The sequence below is a fragment of the Cheilinus undulatus genome, linkage group 14 (assembly GCF_018320785.1).
Source record: "Cheilinus undulatus linkage group 14, ASM1832078v1, whole genome shotgun sequence".
Taxonomy (NCBI): domain Eukaryota; kingdom Metazoa; phylum Chordata; class Actinopteri; order Labriformes; family Labridae; genus Cheilinus; species Cheilinus undulatus.
In genome coordinates this window covers 23,022,062-23,038,944 of record NC_054878.1, presented here as the reverse complement: position 1 = coordinate 23,038,944, position 16,883 = coordinate 23,022,062, and the positions used below count along the sequence as shown (strand labels likewise).

The following is a 16,883-nucleotide window of genomic DNA, read 5'->3' as shown; positions in this document are numbered from 1 at the left end:
TTGACTGCATTTGAAGAAACTTTTGAAATGGCGCAGCCTCTCGTGCAATGCTATGAGATGCTCATTTTTGAATTATGCCCTTTGAAGGATAAAGAAACTGAAATGGGACAGAGCTACAGTCTTTCTGTCTGACGATTGGACCAAAGAAGTCTCAGCTTTGACAATAACAGGTTCTTGTAGGCACTTCATGGCCTGAGCTGGGTTATATTGATACTTAAACTTTCTGAACCAAAACACAAAATGATCTAATTTTTTCCCTTACACAAATATTGAAGGAGACCTTCCAGCTAATTGTAACTTCCAACAGTGATTATTTGTACAGTAAAAGAGGAGGAATCAGGCAAGAGAAGTATGAAAAATATAAAAATGAGTTCGTAAAACACCTTAATTATAATGGCTAATCATTAAGAAGCTAATATGTTTTGACCATAGCGGTCTTTATCACCATTTGCAAACAATAATTAAGATGTCAATGGTAAAGACGTTAGCTTTTAAAATGATTTAGCCATTATAATAATGGTATTTAAAGTGCACCCTTCCCTATTTTTCATTAAATAAAATCACTGAGCCGTTCATCTCAGTACAGTCTGTTGTTGGATGATGCTACTGCCTTTCTTGAAAGTTAACTGTAAACATGTTTTTTTTCATTGTGAGGTAGATTTCCCAAATCTAACAGCAATGGTGGCTTATGGGTCATCAATGGAAAGATTTGCTGCAGAAAAAGTAAATATAGTCCCAAACTTCCGTCTCTCTGCTCTGGCAGTGAGCCAGGCAGCTGAGCTCTAATCAGACACATTTTTTTTATTTGAGAGGATTGTATTTCTCGTTAGTGGGCGTGGCTTCAGCTAATTCAAATGACACGCCCACACCATCCTAGAGCAGATTTTACTGCCCCATTTTTCATGATTTTGAAGCTTAATATTATTAACTTAGAGATGTTTAGCATGACAGAAATATGGCCTGGTGATTCATAACACGGTGACCTTCCATACAGCAGATCTAAAATGAAGCTTTTTAAAATCACTTTACAGGGACTTTAAAGACTTGATTTGTTCTTTCACAGCCAGCATGCACCATATGCATCCTGACTCAACTTTACCGCTCTTTTTCCATATTTATATCTCACCTCTTCTTTGGAAAGCAGAATAATAGAAAGCAAGCCTAAAACAGACTATATATTCCTCTGGTTCTGCATTTAGAAACAGAGCGTACCTGTAATATAAACGTTTTATGTATTATGATTTTGGAAGTCATCATAGTAATGACGTGATGTGTCCCTGTTATAAATGGTTCAGTAGCATGGGCTCAGCGAGGCGTGTCACCTGATAGGCTCTAATGCTGTTAGGTCGATGATGGTTACAGGAGTGAGGTCATTTCTGGCTCCTGCAGAGGTGAGGTACCCTGTCTGTGAATCTCCGCTTTATGTTAGACATACTGATGATATATCATGCATAAATGTTGCCTACAAATGTGGTGAAACATGTAGAGCTGCAGGATAAAAGCTTATGAAACTGCATCGTTAATTTTATAGAGGTACTTGATATGATACTCTTGGTTTACTCTGGATTTTATTTTTAAATGCATACATTCAATGGACTGGTTGACCCCATTTAACAAAAACAAGGTCATTAATAATCCACGCAACAACAATGCTCTTCTGTGGGCCTCTAGGTGGCGAAAGACGCGGGTATGACAGAACTATTTTAGGATGGATTGGAGACGCCGTGTATTTTCTGTAGTGTGAAGAGGCAGGCTACTGCAGGCATATGAGCAGGATATGATAGCATGTATGTATGAGGGAGTTAAAGGGCAGCCATGTGTCTGAAAACATGTAGAAATGTTGTCTCCTGTCTGTCTGTGTTTTAGACTGGGTAAATATGACTGCATGCCCAGACCTGCAGCAGTCACTGACCTCAGCACGCATGGAAAGACACAGACACCAAGCTTCATTTTTAACTCAGACACAATGTAACCACTCCTTTATGATCATCTATCCACTCTTCTTCTCCTCTTGTTGTCCTTTACATCGGCACCACCTGTCTCATGTCCCCACAGTATACATCCCCACCTCTATACATGTTCAATCTAAATACAGTCTTTTTCCATGCCGTATAAATCTGTCAGTGCCTCACTGCATGCCAGCTTAGGTGATGCCCTACACAATAAATACCTTATTATTGATGTATCTCTATAAAGAACATCACAAGTCCTGTTGCTTAGCTCTGTATCTGGAAAACATCACATCACATTGTGTAAGGTATTCAATGTTGTTCAAGAAGACCTACAAAACAGTCAGATAGAATCTGCTTAAATCTTCATGTGAATAAATATTAATCTTTAAAAACGCTTCTGTTGTGTTTCAAATACAGTAGCAAGAAAAGTATGTGAACCCATTGGAAATTATCTAGTTTTCTGCATTAATTGGTCATTAATTGGGGCTATTGACCTATAAAAACTCTCAGACTTGTTGAGTTTGCTCTTCACAAGAAGCATCTGCTGATGTGAGCCTTGCCTCGCAAAAAAAGATTGAGACCTTCAATCACGAATTGTTGAATTGCAAAGACTGAAAGGGGTTACAAAGTCATCTTAAAGACTTACGGTATTCACCAGTCCACGGCTAGATGAACTGTCCACAAATGGAGACGATATAGTACCGTGGCTACTCTCCCTAGAAGTGGGCATCCAATCCTGGTGAGTTTAAGGGCAGAATGCTTAGAGAGGTAAAAAAAAAAAGAACCATAGAAGAATGGCTAAAGCCTTAAAGGAATCATTGGAGCAATTCATCATCTCTGTTCATAAGTCTACCATATGTAAAAAACCTAACAGGCAAGGCGTCCATGGCAGGACACCCCGGAGGAAGCCACTGCTTTCCAAAAAACTGTCACTGCACACTTGAAGGTTGCCAGGAAGTACCATGACACTCCACAAGACTACTGAGAAAATGTTTTGTGGACTGATGAAATGCTTGGGATAAACACAGCACTACATATGGAATAAAAAGCATACCGCATACCAACATGACAACTTCATCTCCACAGTGAAGTATGATAGAAGGAGAATCATGTTTGGGGCGGCTTTGATGCCTCAGGGCCTGGGCTTCTTGCCATCATCGAGAGGAAAATGAATTCCCAAGTTTATTGCAGTATCCTAAAGGATGATGTCGGGGTGGCTGTCCTCCAGCTGAAGCTCAGAAGAAGTTGTGTGATGCAGCAGGACAATGACCATAAACACCAAAGTAAATCTGCCTTCAAAATAGAAAATCCACCTTCTGGAGTGTCCTAGTCAGAGCCCAGATGTGATTCCATAGAGCTGCTGTGGAATGACCTCAAGAGAGCCGTTCACACCAGACAGCCTAAGAATATGGGTGAGCTGAAGCAGTTCTGTTAAGAAGAATGGCCAAAAAAATCCTGTAGATGTCAGCCTATATAAGCAGTAAATATCAACAGTGTGTCTGAATAAGTACATGGAATTTTATGCAGGGCCAACAGACAAGTGAAGTATCATCCTCATTCCTTAAATTTTAAAGTGTGTTCTAGGGAAGGAAAATTGCTTTGTGTTCAACATTAAACTTTTAACATGTTTAAAAGCATCAAGTTTTGGTCTGAACAAAATTAGTATGTCTGTATAAGCAAAAATGAAATTGTGATTATCACAATATTGGCAAAAATCTAATTTGCACATTCCTAAATATAAAGAGTTGAAACTGAGGAGGGCCTTAAGCCTCCTGAGAAACTGCAGGCCGACTTGCAGTCATATCAGTTATGCCCTTTGTTGTCTATAACATACAAACCTTCTTACAGAGTGGATGATTACTAAAAATATTAATTTAAAAAAATCACTCATGTACAGTGTGTGCCAATAATGTAATGCACTTCCAACATATACTGTTTGAACCAGGCTGTAAACATTAATTTTCGTGAGTGGCTGTCTTTTAAGTCACTCTAGGTGATTTTACACTAGTGTCAGCATTAACCCTTACACACACATTCATACACTACTTAAGTAAAATACAGGGCCACTTGTAAGCTTTAAATTTGCACACATTTATACTGCATAAGCGATAGTATGCCTTCAAGAACTATTTAAGGTTTAGTATCTTGTCTGAGGATGCTTTGACATATACACCGGAGGAGGCGGGATCAAACTGCCACACAACCTTAAATAAATCAGGGCTCCCAAAAGCAAAATCTCATCCTTTGCTATTAAAAAATTGGACATGCTGAAGCGACCGCTATTTTAGAAGCTCTAAAATGGCACCATCTCATTAAACCTTGTTTTAAATTCATGTCACACTCACACTGCTCACACTAAGCCTGTTTTTTTCAGTTGGCAAATAATACAGTTCAGCATGATGGCAGCCTGAGTTCTCCAGCATTCGCTGGCACGTTTTGTACCACCCAGTGTTTCTGAACCCAGTGACAGGGTCCCCAACAACAGGTGGTGTTAAAGAAAATTCCATTTGTGCAACAGCTCCATCCTGTGGACTCATCAACTACACTTCAAAAAAGATAAAAACATTGAAAACTGGCAAGTGTCTCTGTGCCACATTTTCTCATCATAATCAACTATCTATTAAAAAATAGAGAAATGTGATTTGAGATTAAAGATGAACGCCTTTAATGACTTGATAAAACACCACAACAGCTAGAACACAACCACACACAGTATGAGTGATTCAGTGAGAAACTGAGAAGCAAAAAGTGTTAAAAAAAAATAAAATAAAAGGGCGTGTAAGGACAGGACAGCTGCAGCCCATCCATGTACATGTCAATACCAGTGCTCTGTAGTAGCCCTATTAAGAATATGATGGCAGGAAATAGAAATCCAAATGTGCCTCTCTACATACTTTCCAGTAGTTCTGCCAGTAGCTTTTCAGCACCTACCACTGCTCTTAACAACACAAACACACACGCCATAACTTAAAATGAGACATTTACAATAAAGTAGAGGCGATAAAGACTCTTTATCCCTCACACACCTAAACACAGACTCCAGTTTAAATAGCTAAACTACAGCTTGATTTACACTTAACTTAATTTTTTATCATTGAAGCATGGTGCAGTTTTAACCCTCTGAAATTAAAACATAAGGTGCTACATGTAGGCTTAATTTTTACAACTTGATTCCAAAAATAATAAAGGAAAAAAAACATTTAAAAAAGAAAAAATATATACAATGCATGTTAAGGAGAAGGTGAAAAGATAGGTGATTGAAGAGGATGTTGATTAATTTCAATGGCTTTTTTATTGCAATGTCACGAACTGACCTAAAGGAAAGATGGTAGTTTTTGTATTTGAGGATTATATTTGGCACATGACAGTAGGTGTTTTTACATTTTATGGGGCTTTTGAAGATGCATATTGGTTTTCAGACTTTTTTGCCAAGCTGGTTGAAGACACATGATTATCCAGTCTGTAGTCACACTTCTGTAACAGTGCACTGTCCATCAGGACTACGTGAGCGAAGACTGAGGGAAGAGCTGGAGTCCCCGCCTCGAGGGGGCATCCTGGCAGGCTGGCTGTCTCTTGGTGGTCTTTGCCATTGTCTTCTCTGTGGCACTGATTCTGCTCTCTCACTCTCCTCCTCGCTGTCACTGCTGCCAGATGCATACTCGTATGTCTCTTCATCTCCTTCCACCTCTTCACCCTCTGGCTGGCTTAACAGAAGCTGAGAGAAAGACTCTTCCAGTGATAAAGCAGGAGAGAGAGGACTGGTAGGATGGCGCCCCAGGAGAGTTGGAGGTCTAACAGGGGGGAGAGAAAGTAGAATCCCAAAGGATGAGGACTGTGATTGACCTGCAGTGTCTGATCCATCAGCTGAGCTGACACGTTCTGCTGCAACTGAGGAAGCAGGTGGTAGAGCAGGGTTTGGGGTAGGCTCAGGTTCTATCCTGAGTCCAGCGACTCCCTTCTTTGGGATATCTACAACATCCCGTTTTATCTTGCGCCTGCGTCCATGCTCATTACGGCGATATTGCACCATGTTCTCTAGGTCAGCAACGTAAAGAAACCCTGCAATCAGCATCTCTGTGCTCTTTCTCCCTTTTGAGAAGGCGTCCTCCAGCTCACGGCTCGTCCTCTCATCATATTGCCACCAGCCATTACGCCCCTCATAGTACCACGCAAAGTCTCCACGAGAACTGCCACCTGTCCCTGCACCTCGGCTTACCCCTGCAGCTGCTGCCTTCAGTTCTTCAGGTGAGAGGAGGACAGGCCGCTCCAGGAAGTCCTCTGGGATTTCTTGTCGGCAGAGAGCGCAGCGCTTGCTGTGCCAGGATGCCCCTTTTACACAGAGGAAACAGAAGACATGGCAGCAGGGGAGGCGTACAGGGTGGATGCAGCTTTGAAGGCAGATGGCACACTCAGACCTGGGGGTGGACCTAGAGGGGTCTGATTCACTAGCATCTCCTACCTCCTCTATTAACTTGGTAGGACTGAGTGCATTCGCTGAGCTGTCCACTTCTCCACAACGGGCCATACTACAAAGAAAAACACAGTATTATGGCTGATAGGCCTGGCGGCACGTGCACATAGCAAACCTGGAACAAAAATTCCTAAACTGAAGTTTAACAGAAATCCTGTTTGGTGTGGATCCCCGTTAACATGCACTACAGTGTTGATGGTTTGGGGAACGCCCTCATATACAGAAAACACTGAGCTATGACTATTGTTAATGTGCATCGGTGAAATACGTTATCTATAGTTTAGGTTGTAATCATGAGCAGGAAAGAGATGGCTTTTTAACGAAGTTCGAGTTAAATAAAGGGTCGTGTTTCCGACAGAGCTTGACAACTAACCTTTCCTAAGCTAACGTTAGCCACTCGGTTTATACGCTTATATCATCAAATAATACCTTTATATTACTAGCAGTGACAATACAACATCCTCTGTTTGTTATTTAACTCTGTAACGTGATTTTTTAAAAAAGGAAAACAAACATTAACCTTTGTCAAACTAGCATTCACCTTGCTAACGTTGCACAGCTACTTTAGCGTGTCGTTAGCACGTCTGCTGTCAGCGGTTCACAGGATCTTAACTTCTCTGTAGATACACTCACCTGGATAAAGTGATGCCGCTTCAAGCGTCCTTAGTGGGAGCGCAGATGGGTATATTTGTAAAGCTTCATTTATATTTGGTTACAAAGTTTAGCAGGCCAAGAAATGATGGTGTTACTGTCGGAACAGGGTGCTGCCGGACAAGCCCAACTAACTACACAATACCTGAACCAGCCTTACAGGGTTTACAATGCCGATCCACGTGTTGTGTAGATCTACTACCGAGAACAGTACGTACAGTGCGTTTGGGGTCGACGTTATTAAAACTATAAATACGACTTATGAGCACAGAAAAGCACGTTTTTTATTCGACATAGGTAACACTGTCTTTATCCCATTTCATCAGCGTGTTTCAGAAATTGCGACATTTTACTTCTGTACATTTCGTTAAATAATATTCTAAAACAAGACATATGTGTTATCATCTATCTATACCTGTTTATAGAGAGAGAGGTAAATATAGATTTATTGATAAACTGGAGGTGATGATTATATTTTGACAGGTAAAATACTATTTTGTAGACTTTGTAGGTAAATATACAATTGTGCATTCTGCACGGCTTTACCCTGCAGGTATCCATGCTAAATGGCACTGATTTTATTAAAAATGGTTACAGTTTTTTAGTTTGGTGTTCTTATGGCAAAACTGAGGCAGCAACATGGAATTCATCCATCAGCTTTGTGTTTTTAACTCTGTAGTGTACATGTTTGCATGTTTTTCCAGAACAAAAAAAAATCCTTTAACCAACACATGGAGACAAAAGGGCTTGTTATAAATGAGAAAAGTATAGACTAAAACATTGGCAAGCTTAAAATGTGTCAACCCATTTGCTCCTTATTCAGAGTTGCATAGTAAGGATGTCCAATCTAGAGTTTTGCAGTTTTCTTTTCAGAAGGATGAATATAAAAGTTACATATGTCACACACAGGACCTGATTGACTGGCTGGTAAGAAATGCTCAGACAAGAGAAACTCCTCGAATCCATCAACAGCAGATGCAAACCTACAGAAAACAGTAAAGGAACACTTAATAAGAAGGTGTGGACAAGACCTGATGATGGCTGCTGTCAGGACTGTTTGATCTGTACTATCATGTTTAATGTGAAAGTTTATGGATAGGGGTGGAAGGATCTAAAATACAAGCCATTTTAACATTCTGAAAGATTTAATGAAATAGTCGTAAGACATAAATCAGACACAAAGTTTCCACTTTCACAGGAAAATGAGAAAAAACACAAAACAGTTTAAAAGAATTTAAATATCTACAATAAAAAAGGGGAAATACAGCTCCTGTCTCTTATAATTCAGTCCACAAGAATCATCATGGGGTGCTTCACTTTCTTCATCCCTTTGCTTTTTTCAGCACTTTCTATAAAGATAGAAAAACATACCGTTAGTTTTTTCTTAACTATATAACAGGGAAACATCAACATTTATTGAAATAACTTGTTACTCCATAATAAGTTATTTATGTTAGTTTTATAAGATGCAGTAACTTTTTTTTACAATCAAAAATTGATAAACAAATAGATACTGTCCATATTAAAAAGGGAGGCGTTTCCCATCAGTCTTAGAATGATTGGTTGAGTTTGGATACATTTGATTTCTTTTCAGATAGAAATACAACTTTAGCAAAGTGCCACCCGGACACATTTATTAATTACTAGTTCTGAAAAAGACAAGAGTTAATAAGCAACTCTTGGAGACAAAATGCAGATTAATATATATATTACTCATATTTTTTAGTCAGTACACACAACATGCAGACACAAGATAAAACTATGAGAAAGACCAACAGAACTACGGACACACAAGTGGGGAAGGCTGTATGAAACTTGCTGAAAACTCAACGTAATAAGGTCTAATTACTATATAATTAAATTCACAGATAATTACAATGTGGAAACAGTTCAATAAATCCAGAATATCCCACATCAATTTCAGAGAAGATAATCACATCATCCCATCATTGCAGAGACCATAAAAACACCAACTCTCAGCCCTGCAATTTCCTGACAATTCTCCCAGTACCACTAATACCCTATCAAAGTACTTTAGGAAACAAGCAGCTCACTCCACATTAAGCAAGTGAGGGTACTCTACCAGCCAAGCCTCTTTCTTGGAGCATGCTGTCTTTCTCTCCTTCCAGTTCAGAAGCTTAAAGATTAATGAAATGCAGTATTTTATTTTTACTTTTATGGGCTAAGTAAGTTAACATACCAGGACCCCCACAGAAACACACTGGGTTTTGCCAGATACACACTTTGTTAGCAGTAAAAAAAAAAAAAAGTTCCTTTGACATGTTACTTACAGATGCATCACAAGTGCAAACTATGATTTACAAATGTTAGTTGACTACCCTTTTCCCCATTAGAAACACAAGACTACGATCTAAAAAACAGATAAAATTGATCTCTGATGATGAGACTAAAATATGAATGTTGGACATTAAAATTCCATATTTTTACACTGTGGGTAAATCTGTAAAACACAAAGCATTTGTACCAATTCTGCCTCTCAGTTGTAAAAGCAGGGAGTCAAAGTTTGACGGAGTGCATAAAACACTTGTATGATTTTGGACCAGATTCAGGCAAAGAGAGTGAATGCTGTAATCAACAGTAAAGACTACAATGTAATAACTTCTGATGGGCTTAAACTGGAACAAAATAATGGAGATTTTTGTCTATCAAAACTAAATCAAAAGTTTACATCTTGAAAATCCAAAATAGCTGTCAAATAAATACTGCGTAAGTGAGACCATGAGTGAACATGGTGTAAGCCTGTGTAATCTTAAACTTTTGTGGTATTAGTTTCTGATACAAGGAAAGACCCAGAGAAGTTAGATGAAGCTCAGAGATTATGGCTGAATTCATGAACAGCGACGCCTCTAAATGTCTTTCTGGAGACTTTTCTTCTTATTTAAACCATAAGAGGCCCAGAAAATGTCCTGTGAGTAAGCGCTTTTAAACGTTTTACCAGAATACTTAGGATTTTAATATCTGACAGTCATTTACAGCTTACTAGGTGTTAAAAGAGTGTTGTAAAAGTTTAAAATGTAGAAAAACAGAAAAAAGCAAATTTAATTTTTGGATTTTAACGAGAAAAGGTGAAATTACCCTCCACATGTTGGCTGTGAAACGCAACTTCCCAGCTTTCAGAAACCGGTTGAATATTTCCATTTGCACAAACCGATGAGCTCCATGCCCAAACACCTCACTGACAAAGCAGCAGGTAAAATGTTTAATTCGACTCTTCTTCGGACCTACCTTGGCGACTGCTTTAAGATGTTGAGCTTTGATGGTAGCAGATTTCTCCTCAAAAGCTTTGGCTTTAGCCTCCTCCGCCAGGCTGTTCACAAACAGCAGTGTAATAAGTTCAATCTGTCAGAACAGAAATACATTTATTTGGCTGTCGTTAAGCTGTTAAACCAGTTTGTTACCTACAAAGCGAACACAGGATCTACGTTATAATATTAGCTTCCTACCATCGCCTCTGACGCTGGTCTGACGTTCATGTTGCTCTTCATCTTTGCTTTAACTGTGTGTTTCAGCTTGGGAGCCTTGTTTAACATTTCGGAGAGTTTTCAATGGTAAATAAAAAAAACAAGAAAATGTTCGTTTACGTTTTCCAATCTCCCGCTTCTCCAACTTCCGTTTATACAGATTCTTCTTCATGGCATTTTCATCGTCGCTTCTTCTCCTTACTGCCACCTATCGTTCTGACTCATCTAACTCTACCGGATAATTGTTATCAGTCAGAAATGAGAAAATATCGTCGAACGAAACATTTCAGCAAATACGGGTATTTAAATACATCGATAAATAAATCACAAAGCGGGCAGGGGGTAAGCTAGCTTATCTCCCCTTAGTATTTTGCATAACAAACTGATTCCGGGTCAGAGTACCATAATGGCGACAACCGTGGATAAAGCAGCCGGCATGAGCAACATGCTAAAATTTATGAAACTTATCGGACAGCTCAAAGTAAGACGTTTTAAAAGACTCTAGCTACCTTTGTAGTAATGTCTGTTTGTGTCAACAAATGATCATAAATTCAAGTTAATGCCTGTGGGACAGCGTGTATTAGGGCTAAACATGGCACAGTCCATTTGACTCTCTTCAGCTGCAATAACGATAGTTTATTTCAAACCAGAATAATAACCACTATAATTGAAGCAATAAAAAATGAATTTCATTTATTTATGATGAAGTACAATAGACTTTTCAGGACGCCTTTTCAAAAATGTAATGCCTTTTCCTTAAAATAAAATGGACTTTATATTGGTTATGTTAATGATGTGAATGGGCGCACTGACCTAAATGATGAGGAAAGTAATGTCAGATTTCATAGCTAGGCTATAATGTGCACAAATGCCAGGATGCCAGAAAATAAAGTAGAAGAAACTGAGACAACTTTTATGGAAAATAACTGTGAAAAGAGGAAAAAAATCAGGTGACTAGTGGCAAAAATGGGCAAAAAATGGCAACAAAGGCAAAAATGGGTAAAAAATGATAAAAGAGGCAGAAATGGACAAGAAATGGCAACAGTTGCAGAAAAAAAGCAAAAAAAAAAAAAATTGCCAAAAGGCATAAGAAGTGTGAATGGGCAAAAAATCGGTTAAAAGGTGTTAGAAATGTTGCAAAATTGGCAATAGGCTAAATGACAAAATGAGTGAAAGGTGGCAAAAATGGTTGAAATTTGCAGAAATGTGGAAAAAATGGGCAAAAAGTGGCACAAAGGGCAAAAAAGCTGCAAAATGTATTAAAATAAGCAAATAGAGAGCAATAAATGGGTAAAATGTGTCAAAAATTTATTAAAAGTGGCAAAAAGCTGCAAACCTGGGTTGAATTTAGCAAATGTTATTTTAAAATGTCTGAAGAGGTAGACATTATAAAATAACACTTAAAATAATTTTTTTTCTTTCAGCTGTACACTGAAGTATCTGACTGAACTATGAAACAAAAAAGTAATGCTGGTGCTATTTCTGACATTTGCACCAAACTGATAAAAATCTGCATTTTAGGGCTTTTAATTAGCTCAAATGGACATCTGCTTTGAAAAATCTTTTCTGAAAAGGCTGGGCTTATGTTATTGAAACTTAAAAAGGTAGAATTTTACTGCCTCTAACTAACTTATGCACTCAGAGACCACTCCCATCCTCTCCTGCACCTGCACTGCCTCAGCTCTGAGAACCCTGACTTTAGTCACATCGGTGCTGGAGCCAACAGCCCAAACAGGTAGTGCTCAGGATCACTACGGTGCACCGCCACACTGCAGCCTGCTTCAGGAGACTCCGGAGGGGAAAAATCCTCCACCTCAAAAGTTCACTCTGAGGCAGCAGTGCTGCGGGACTCTGTGCCACTTTATGGCAAGGGGAGTCACTGTCACTCCCGCCTTATCTGGAAAATCTTATCCTTTTCCCCTCCCTCCTCTCAATAGCAAACTGGCCACTTTTTGGGCTTTTTTCATTTTCTGACGTGGGCAGCGTTAGCTCTGAGCTGAGGGTTTACTAAATAAATGGACTAGAATCCAATAATAGCTTGGCACACTTTTCAGCTCCAAAATGAAGTAACTGTTAGCCAGGATGCTAGCACCAATGCTACTGATCTGGCACACATGCATTGGCATCATCAACAAATCACAACTGGGGAGGGCCCATTCTTTGGGTTTTTTCAGGGGCCCAGCCATTTCTATGTGCAGGCATTTTCCTCACTGGTTTCCTCTTGGACACAGCACACACCCGTTAACGGAGCATTGAGCTATAAAGACTTCAGGCAGGTTGCTCTTCAGCCTATGCTGACATTTTGAGAGTCCGTTTTTGCCTTACCAAAAGTGCATAATCTTTCCTCAATGAGTGAACTATCATACTTCATAATCAGGCTTCATTCAACCAAAGTTTTACATTGTAATGCCATCACTTCAGCCTGTTATCATACGCTTTGCTCTGCAGCTCAAGCAATGTGTGGGATAAAGAGTACAGCTCCACCTTTTCTTTGCTATGAGTCTGCATGACAGTCTGTTGTCATCATTTAGTGTAAGTCTAATGAAGGTAAACAAGGGAAGTAGTAGAAAAGTACATTTGCTTAGTAAATGGAGCATTTTTGTAGTCTTCCAACTACTCAGAGGGCTCTCAAACTGCAGGTGCACTCCTCCCCACCACATTCATACACTGATGGCAGAAGCTGCTATGTGAAGTGTTCATAACCCCATGCATAGGCATTCAGGGTCACAGCAGTAGGAACACTTCCAGGTTCAATGTGTTGCTTTAGGACACTTGCACATGCAGGAGCTGGGGTTTGACCCCCTCACATTCTGGTTTAGGGATGACCAAGCCATAGCCAAAATGAGATCAGATCACAAGTGGTCAGAGCTGTCCATGAGTGATCCAATCACCCAGTATGGATGTTAATACCTTGTGTTGCCCATTAGATCACCTTTAAGTGTTTACTTTTGTACCCTTCAAAGATAATTTTCTTCTGGGGAATGTTTTATAATAGTAGTTATTATCAGATCAAGCTTCCTTAGCTTTTAGTGATAATTACATAAAGTAGTTACAAAAAGGAGCCCCACTAAGTTCTTATAATTAGTTGTGAGGTGTTTATGTATGAGATGTATTTTGTGCCACTGATGAGTTGTGTGTTAATGTTTCCTGCAGAGAGTCCCACGAACCGGTTGGGTTTACAGGAATGTGAAGAAACCAGAAAGTGTGTCAGACCACATGTACCGCATGGCCATGATGTCTCTGACCATCACTGACCCCACAGTGGACAAAGACAGGTACCTCCCCCACTCATACCAAGCTGCAAGTACACGCAGACGCACCACAATTAAACTTCAGGCATCTTCTAGTATCTACTATTGACAAACTGAAATTATACTTTACATTCAATAGCACTGTAGCTCTGTTAGTTAATACAATTTATATGTGTCAATTCACATTCACACATGCCAACAGTGGGTGAAAATTCTGGTTAAGTGTCTTGCCCAGGACACATCAGATGACTGCTGAAGCTCGGGATTGAACCCACAACCTTCTGGTTATGAGTCGACTGATTCACTGACTGATTCACAGTCACTCCAGCTGCAGTGCATTTCAAAATGGTTTTATAATACTAACCTCTACTAAAATGTTTACTCATGCCTTTTTTCTTAAGATGTATAAAGCTTGCTTTGGTTCATGACATGGCAGAATGCATTGTGGGAGATATCGCACCATCAGACAACATCAGCAAAGAGGAGAAACACAGACGAGAAGAGGCAAGTGTCACTTAAACTACATTACATACTTTTACTGAAGCCATTGTAATTTCAACTATATATGGATCGTTCGCACTGATCTTTAGTTTTGTCCTTTTCTAGCACTCATATTTTATCTCCTCATCTTTTTTTCAGGAAGCAATGAGACATCTGTCAGGTCTCCTGCCTGAGGGACTCAAACAGGAGATTTATGGACTGTGGGAGGTGTGACACTTTGGTTCATAGCGTTTGAACGATCATTTTATTACTGTTATGGCAGACTAATGTTTGTCTCAAATGCAGGAATATGAGACCCAGAACAGTCCTGAGGCGAGGTTGGTGAAACAGTTTGACCTTCTGGAGATGATCCTGCAGGCTCACGAGTATGAGGAGCTGGAGGAAACACCGGGGAGACTGCAGGAGTTCTTTGACTCCACAAACGGTACATCTTCAATCTTTGTATCAGAATCAGCCGCTGTCTCAGCTTATCACGGCTGTTGAAATGACAAAGCACAGCACTAAGCTTCAAGCCCACAATTCTGAAAAATAAAAACACGATCTGGCTTTGAAATGTTGGAAATATTTAAGGTACTGTACTAAACTGAATGTATATAAATATATGCAACATAGTAGTAGTTATTTTTAATTGACATTTTAGGGCAAAAGATCAACATATTTTACCCTTTAATCCGACTTTTCAGTACTACAAAGGGGGTGTGCTTCTTACTGTGTTAGATCACATTGGTACTGTTGAACAGCTAACCTGTGTTTAAGCACATTTGGTTTAGGATAAGAAATCCCCCTGGCTAATGAAATTTGGCTGATTGAGAGAGGGAGGAGGGAAATACACTAACAAACACTTTGTTTTTTGGGTGATCCAACATATGAAATAAATCAATGACTGTGTTACTGAAGACACTTGTCAACAAAGACAAAGACTCTTGTGGGTGTGATTATAATATGTAAAATTATGCATACTTATCACTTTGAATTCTACTTTCAGATTAATTGATTATTTTCAGATCGTGTGATTGTAATATAAAGACGACTGGAAAGACACCTGTGTCTTTCCAGTCACTGGTTAGTCAGTATTCCTGGCTACCATTTACATGATGAAGACAAAAGAACACTCCAAGCAACTCAGAGAAAAGGTTACTGAAAAGTAAAAGTCAGGGGATGGATACAAACATTTTTCCAAGGATCCCCTGAGTCACAAACTGAGTGACTATGCAAGAAGGAGACTGCTGTGAGAGGCCAACAGGACACCTATGACTGCTCTGAAGGAGTTACAAGCTCCAGCAGCTGAGAGTGAAGAGACTCTGAATACAACAACTACAAAAAAAAAAACAAAAAACAAAACAAAAAAAAAACTTATATTAATCTTGACTAGAGTTTGTCAAAGGAATGTCAGAGACATGGCCAAGTGGCAGAAAGTTCTTTGGTCTGATGGGACCATAATAGTGCTTTTTGGCCATCAGACAAAACCTTATGTTTGGCAGGCACAAACACCGTTCCCACTGTGAAGCACAGTGGTGGCAGCATCATGCTGTGGGGATGCTTCTCAGCAGCTGGCCCTGGAAGGCTTGTAGGAAAATCCTTGAGGACAATCTCAGTCAGTCTGCAAGACAATTATGGTTTGGGAGAATTTCGTGGCTGGACTTGAAAAGGGCTGTTCATAGCTGATCCTCCGTGCAACCTGACACAACTTGAGCATTTTTGCAAAGAAGAATGAAGTAAAATTGCCATGTCCAGATGTGCAATCTGTTTTCACTTTGACATTAGAGAGGATTTTTTGTATTTTTATTTGATTGACAGCAGACTCATTTCTGTAGGCTGATCACAGACTTGTTCATAGCTGTTTTAGGCTATATGAAGCTAAATGCAGCCCTTTGATATGAAGGGGTTTCATGGAATCACTGGATTTATTTATCAAGTTGTCAATTAGCTTTAAAACCTCAGATGTGTGAATTCTCTTCATAGTGTAGGCCTCTGTACTGTTCTGTACCTGTGCAAATGGCAGTAAATGTCTGTTACAATGGATTGATTACCTGATTCTCTTCATGAGTATTTATTCATGTAAAATATTGAACGAAGTTATATTGCTATGATTAAAGCAGTCCCTTAAATAAGAAAGCATTCAATTATAAATCAGTAATTGCACCTTGATTTTTATTGGTAATGTCTCTCTTTCTCTCTCAGGTCGTTTCCATCACCCAGATGTGCTCCAGCTTCTTAGCTCTTTAAACGAGGACAGGCAATGTCACATGAATAAATCACATGATGCAAAGATTTCATCATCATCTTCGTCAGCCTCTTCACAGCCAAGTAAAACATCATCATCCTGATGAAGGAAACACACCCTCACTCTCAAAGCTCAGAACTTTTGTGTGAACAGGCATGCAGGACAGGTGATCGGACACACCCTCTTTCTGAGGCACTTTATTCAGAAGAGGAAGGTACTTAGATATTTAATGCAGCTATTTTTGCTAATCATTTCTTTGATTTTACCTCAATGCTCCTGTCCAGAGTCTGTGTATAGACATGTTTTAATAAAGACTTTGACCTTGATGTTGTACCTCCAAAAGTCTTCAGT

General features: G+C 39.4%; 3 protein-coding genes across 3 annotated transcripts; 1 reads left to right on the top strand and 2 right to left on the bottom strand.

Moving 5' to 3' along the window:
* Window positions 1-4,600: 4,600 nt before the first annotated feature.
* Window positions 4,601-7,230, bottom strand: LOC121520970 (E3 ubiquitin-protein ligase rnf146-like). The gene is made up of 2 exons (XM_041804617.1): window positions 7,057-7,230; window positions 4,601-6,478 (listed from the first exon to the last, which is right to left on the bottom strand). The coding sequence occupies exon 2, from the start codon at window positions 6,475-6,477 to the stop codon at window positions 5,419-5,421; it is 1,059 nt and encodes a 352-aa protein (XP_041660551.1). The 5' UTR covers window position 6,478; window positions 7,057-7,230; the 3' UTR covers window positions 4,601-5,418.
* A 970-nt stretch (window positions 7,231-8,200) lies between these two features.
* Window positions 8,201-10,818, bottom strand: cenpw (centromere protein W). Its single transcript, XM_041805473.1, has 3 exons — window positions 10,539-10,818; window positions 10,321-10,434; window positions 8,201-8,423 (listed from the first exon to the last, which is right to left on the bottom strand). The coding sequence occupies exons 1-3, from the start codon at window positions 10,623-10,625 to the stop codon at window positions 8,397-8,399; spliced, it is 228 nt and encodes a 75-aa protein (XP_041661407.1). The 5' UTR covers window positions 10,626-10,818; the 3' UTR covers window positions 8,201-8,396.
* An 86-nt stretch (window positions 10,819-10,904) lies between these two features.
* On the top strand, window positions 10,905-16,858 carry hddc2 (HD domain containing 2). The gene is made up of 6 exons (XM_041805472.1): window positions 10,905-11,037; window positions 13,710-13,831; window positions 14,209-14,311; window positions 14,447-14,515; window positions 14,594-14,732; window positions 16,490-16,858. The coding sequence occupies exons 1-6, from the start codon at window positions 10,963-10,965 to the stop codon at window positions 16,633-16,635; spliced, it is 654 nt and encodes a 217-aa protein (XP_041661406.1). The 5' UTR covers window positions 10,905-10,962; the 3' UTR covers window positions 16,636-16,858.
* Window positions 16,859-16,883: the final 25 nt, after the last annotated feature.

Coding starts and splice junctions, on each gene's coding strand:
- LOC121520970 (XM_041804617.1), bottom strand. CDS start 6,477: ATGGCCCGTTGTGGAGAAGTGGACAGCTCAGCGAATGCACTCAGTCCT.
- cenpw (XM_041805473.1), bottom strand. CDS start 10,625: ATGTTAAACAAGGCTCCCAAGCTGAAACACACAGTTAAAGCAAAGATG. Junction 10,435..10,538: donor GACCAGCGTCAGAGGCGATG/GTAGGAAGCTAA, acceptor CTGTTCTGACAG/ATTGAACTTATTACACTGCT. Junction 8,424..10,320: donor ATCTTAAAGCAGTCGCCAAG/GTAGGTCCGAAG, acceptor CTATCTTTATAG/AAAGTGCTGAAAAAAGCAAA.
- hddc2 (XM_041805472.1), top strand. CDS start 10,963: ATGGCGACAACCGTGGATAAAGCAGCCGGCATGAGCAACATGCTAAAA. Junction 11,038..13,709: donor AACTTATCGGACAGCTCAAA/GTAAGACGTTTT, acceptor TGTTTCCTGCAG/AGAGTCCCACGAACCGGTTG. Junction 14,312..14,446: donor AGAAACACAGACGAGAAGAG/GCAAGTGTCACT, acceptor TCTTTTTTTCAG/GAAGCAATGAGACATCTGTC.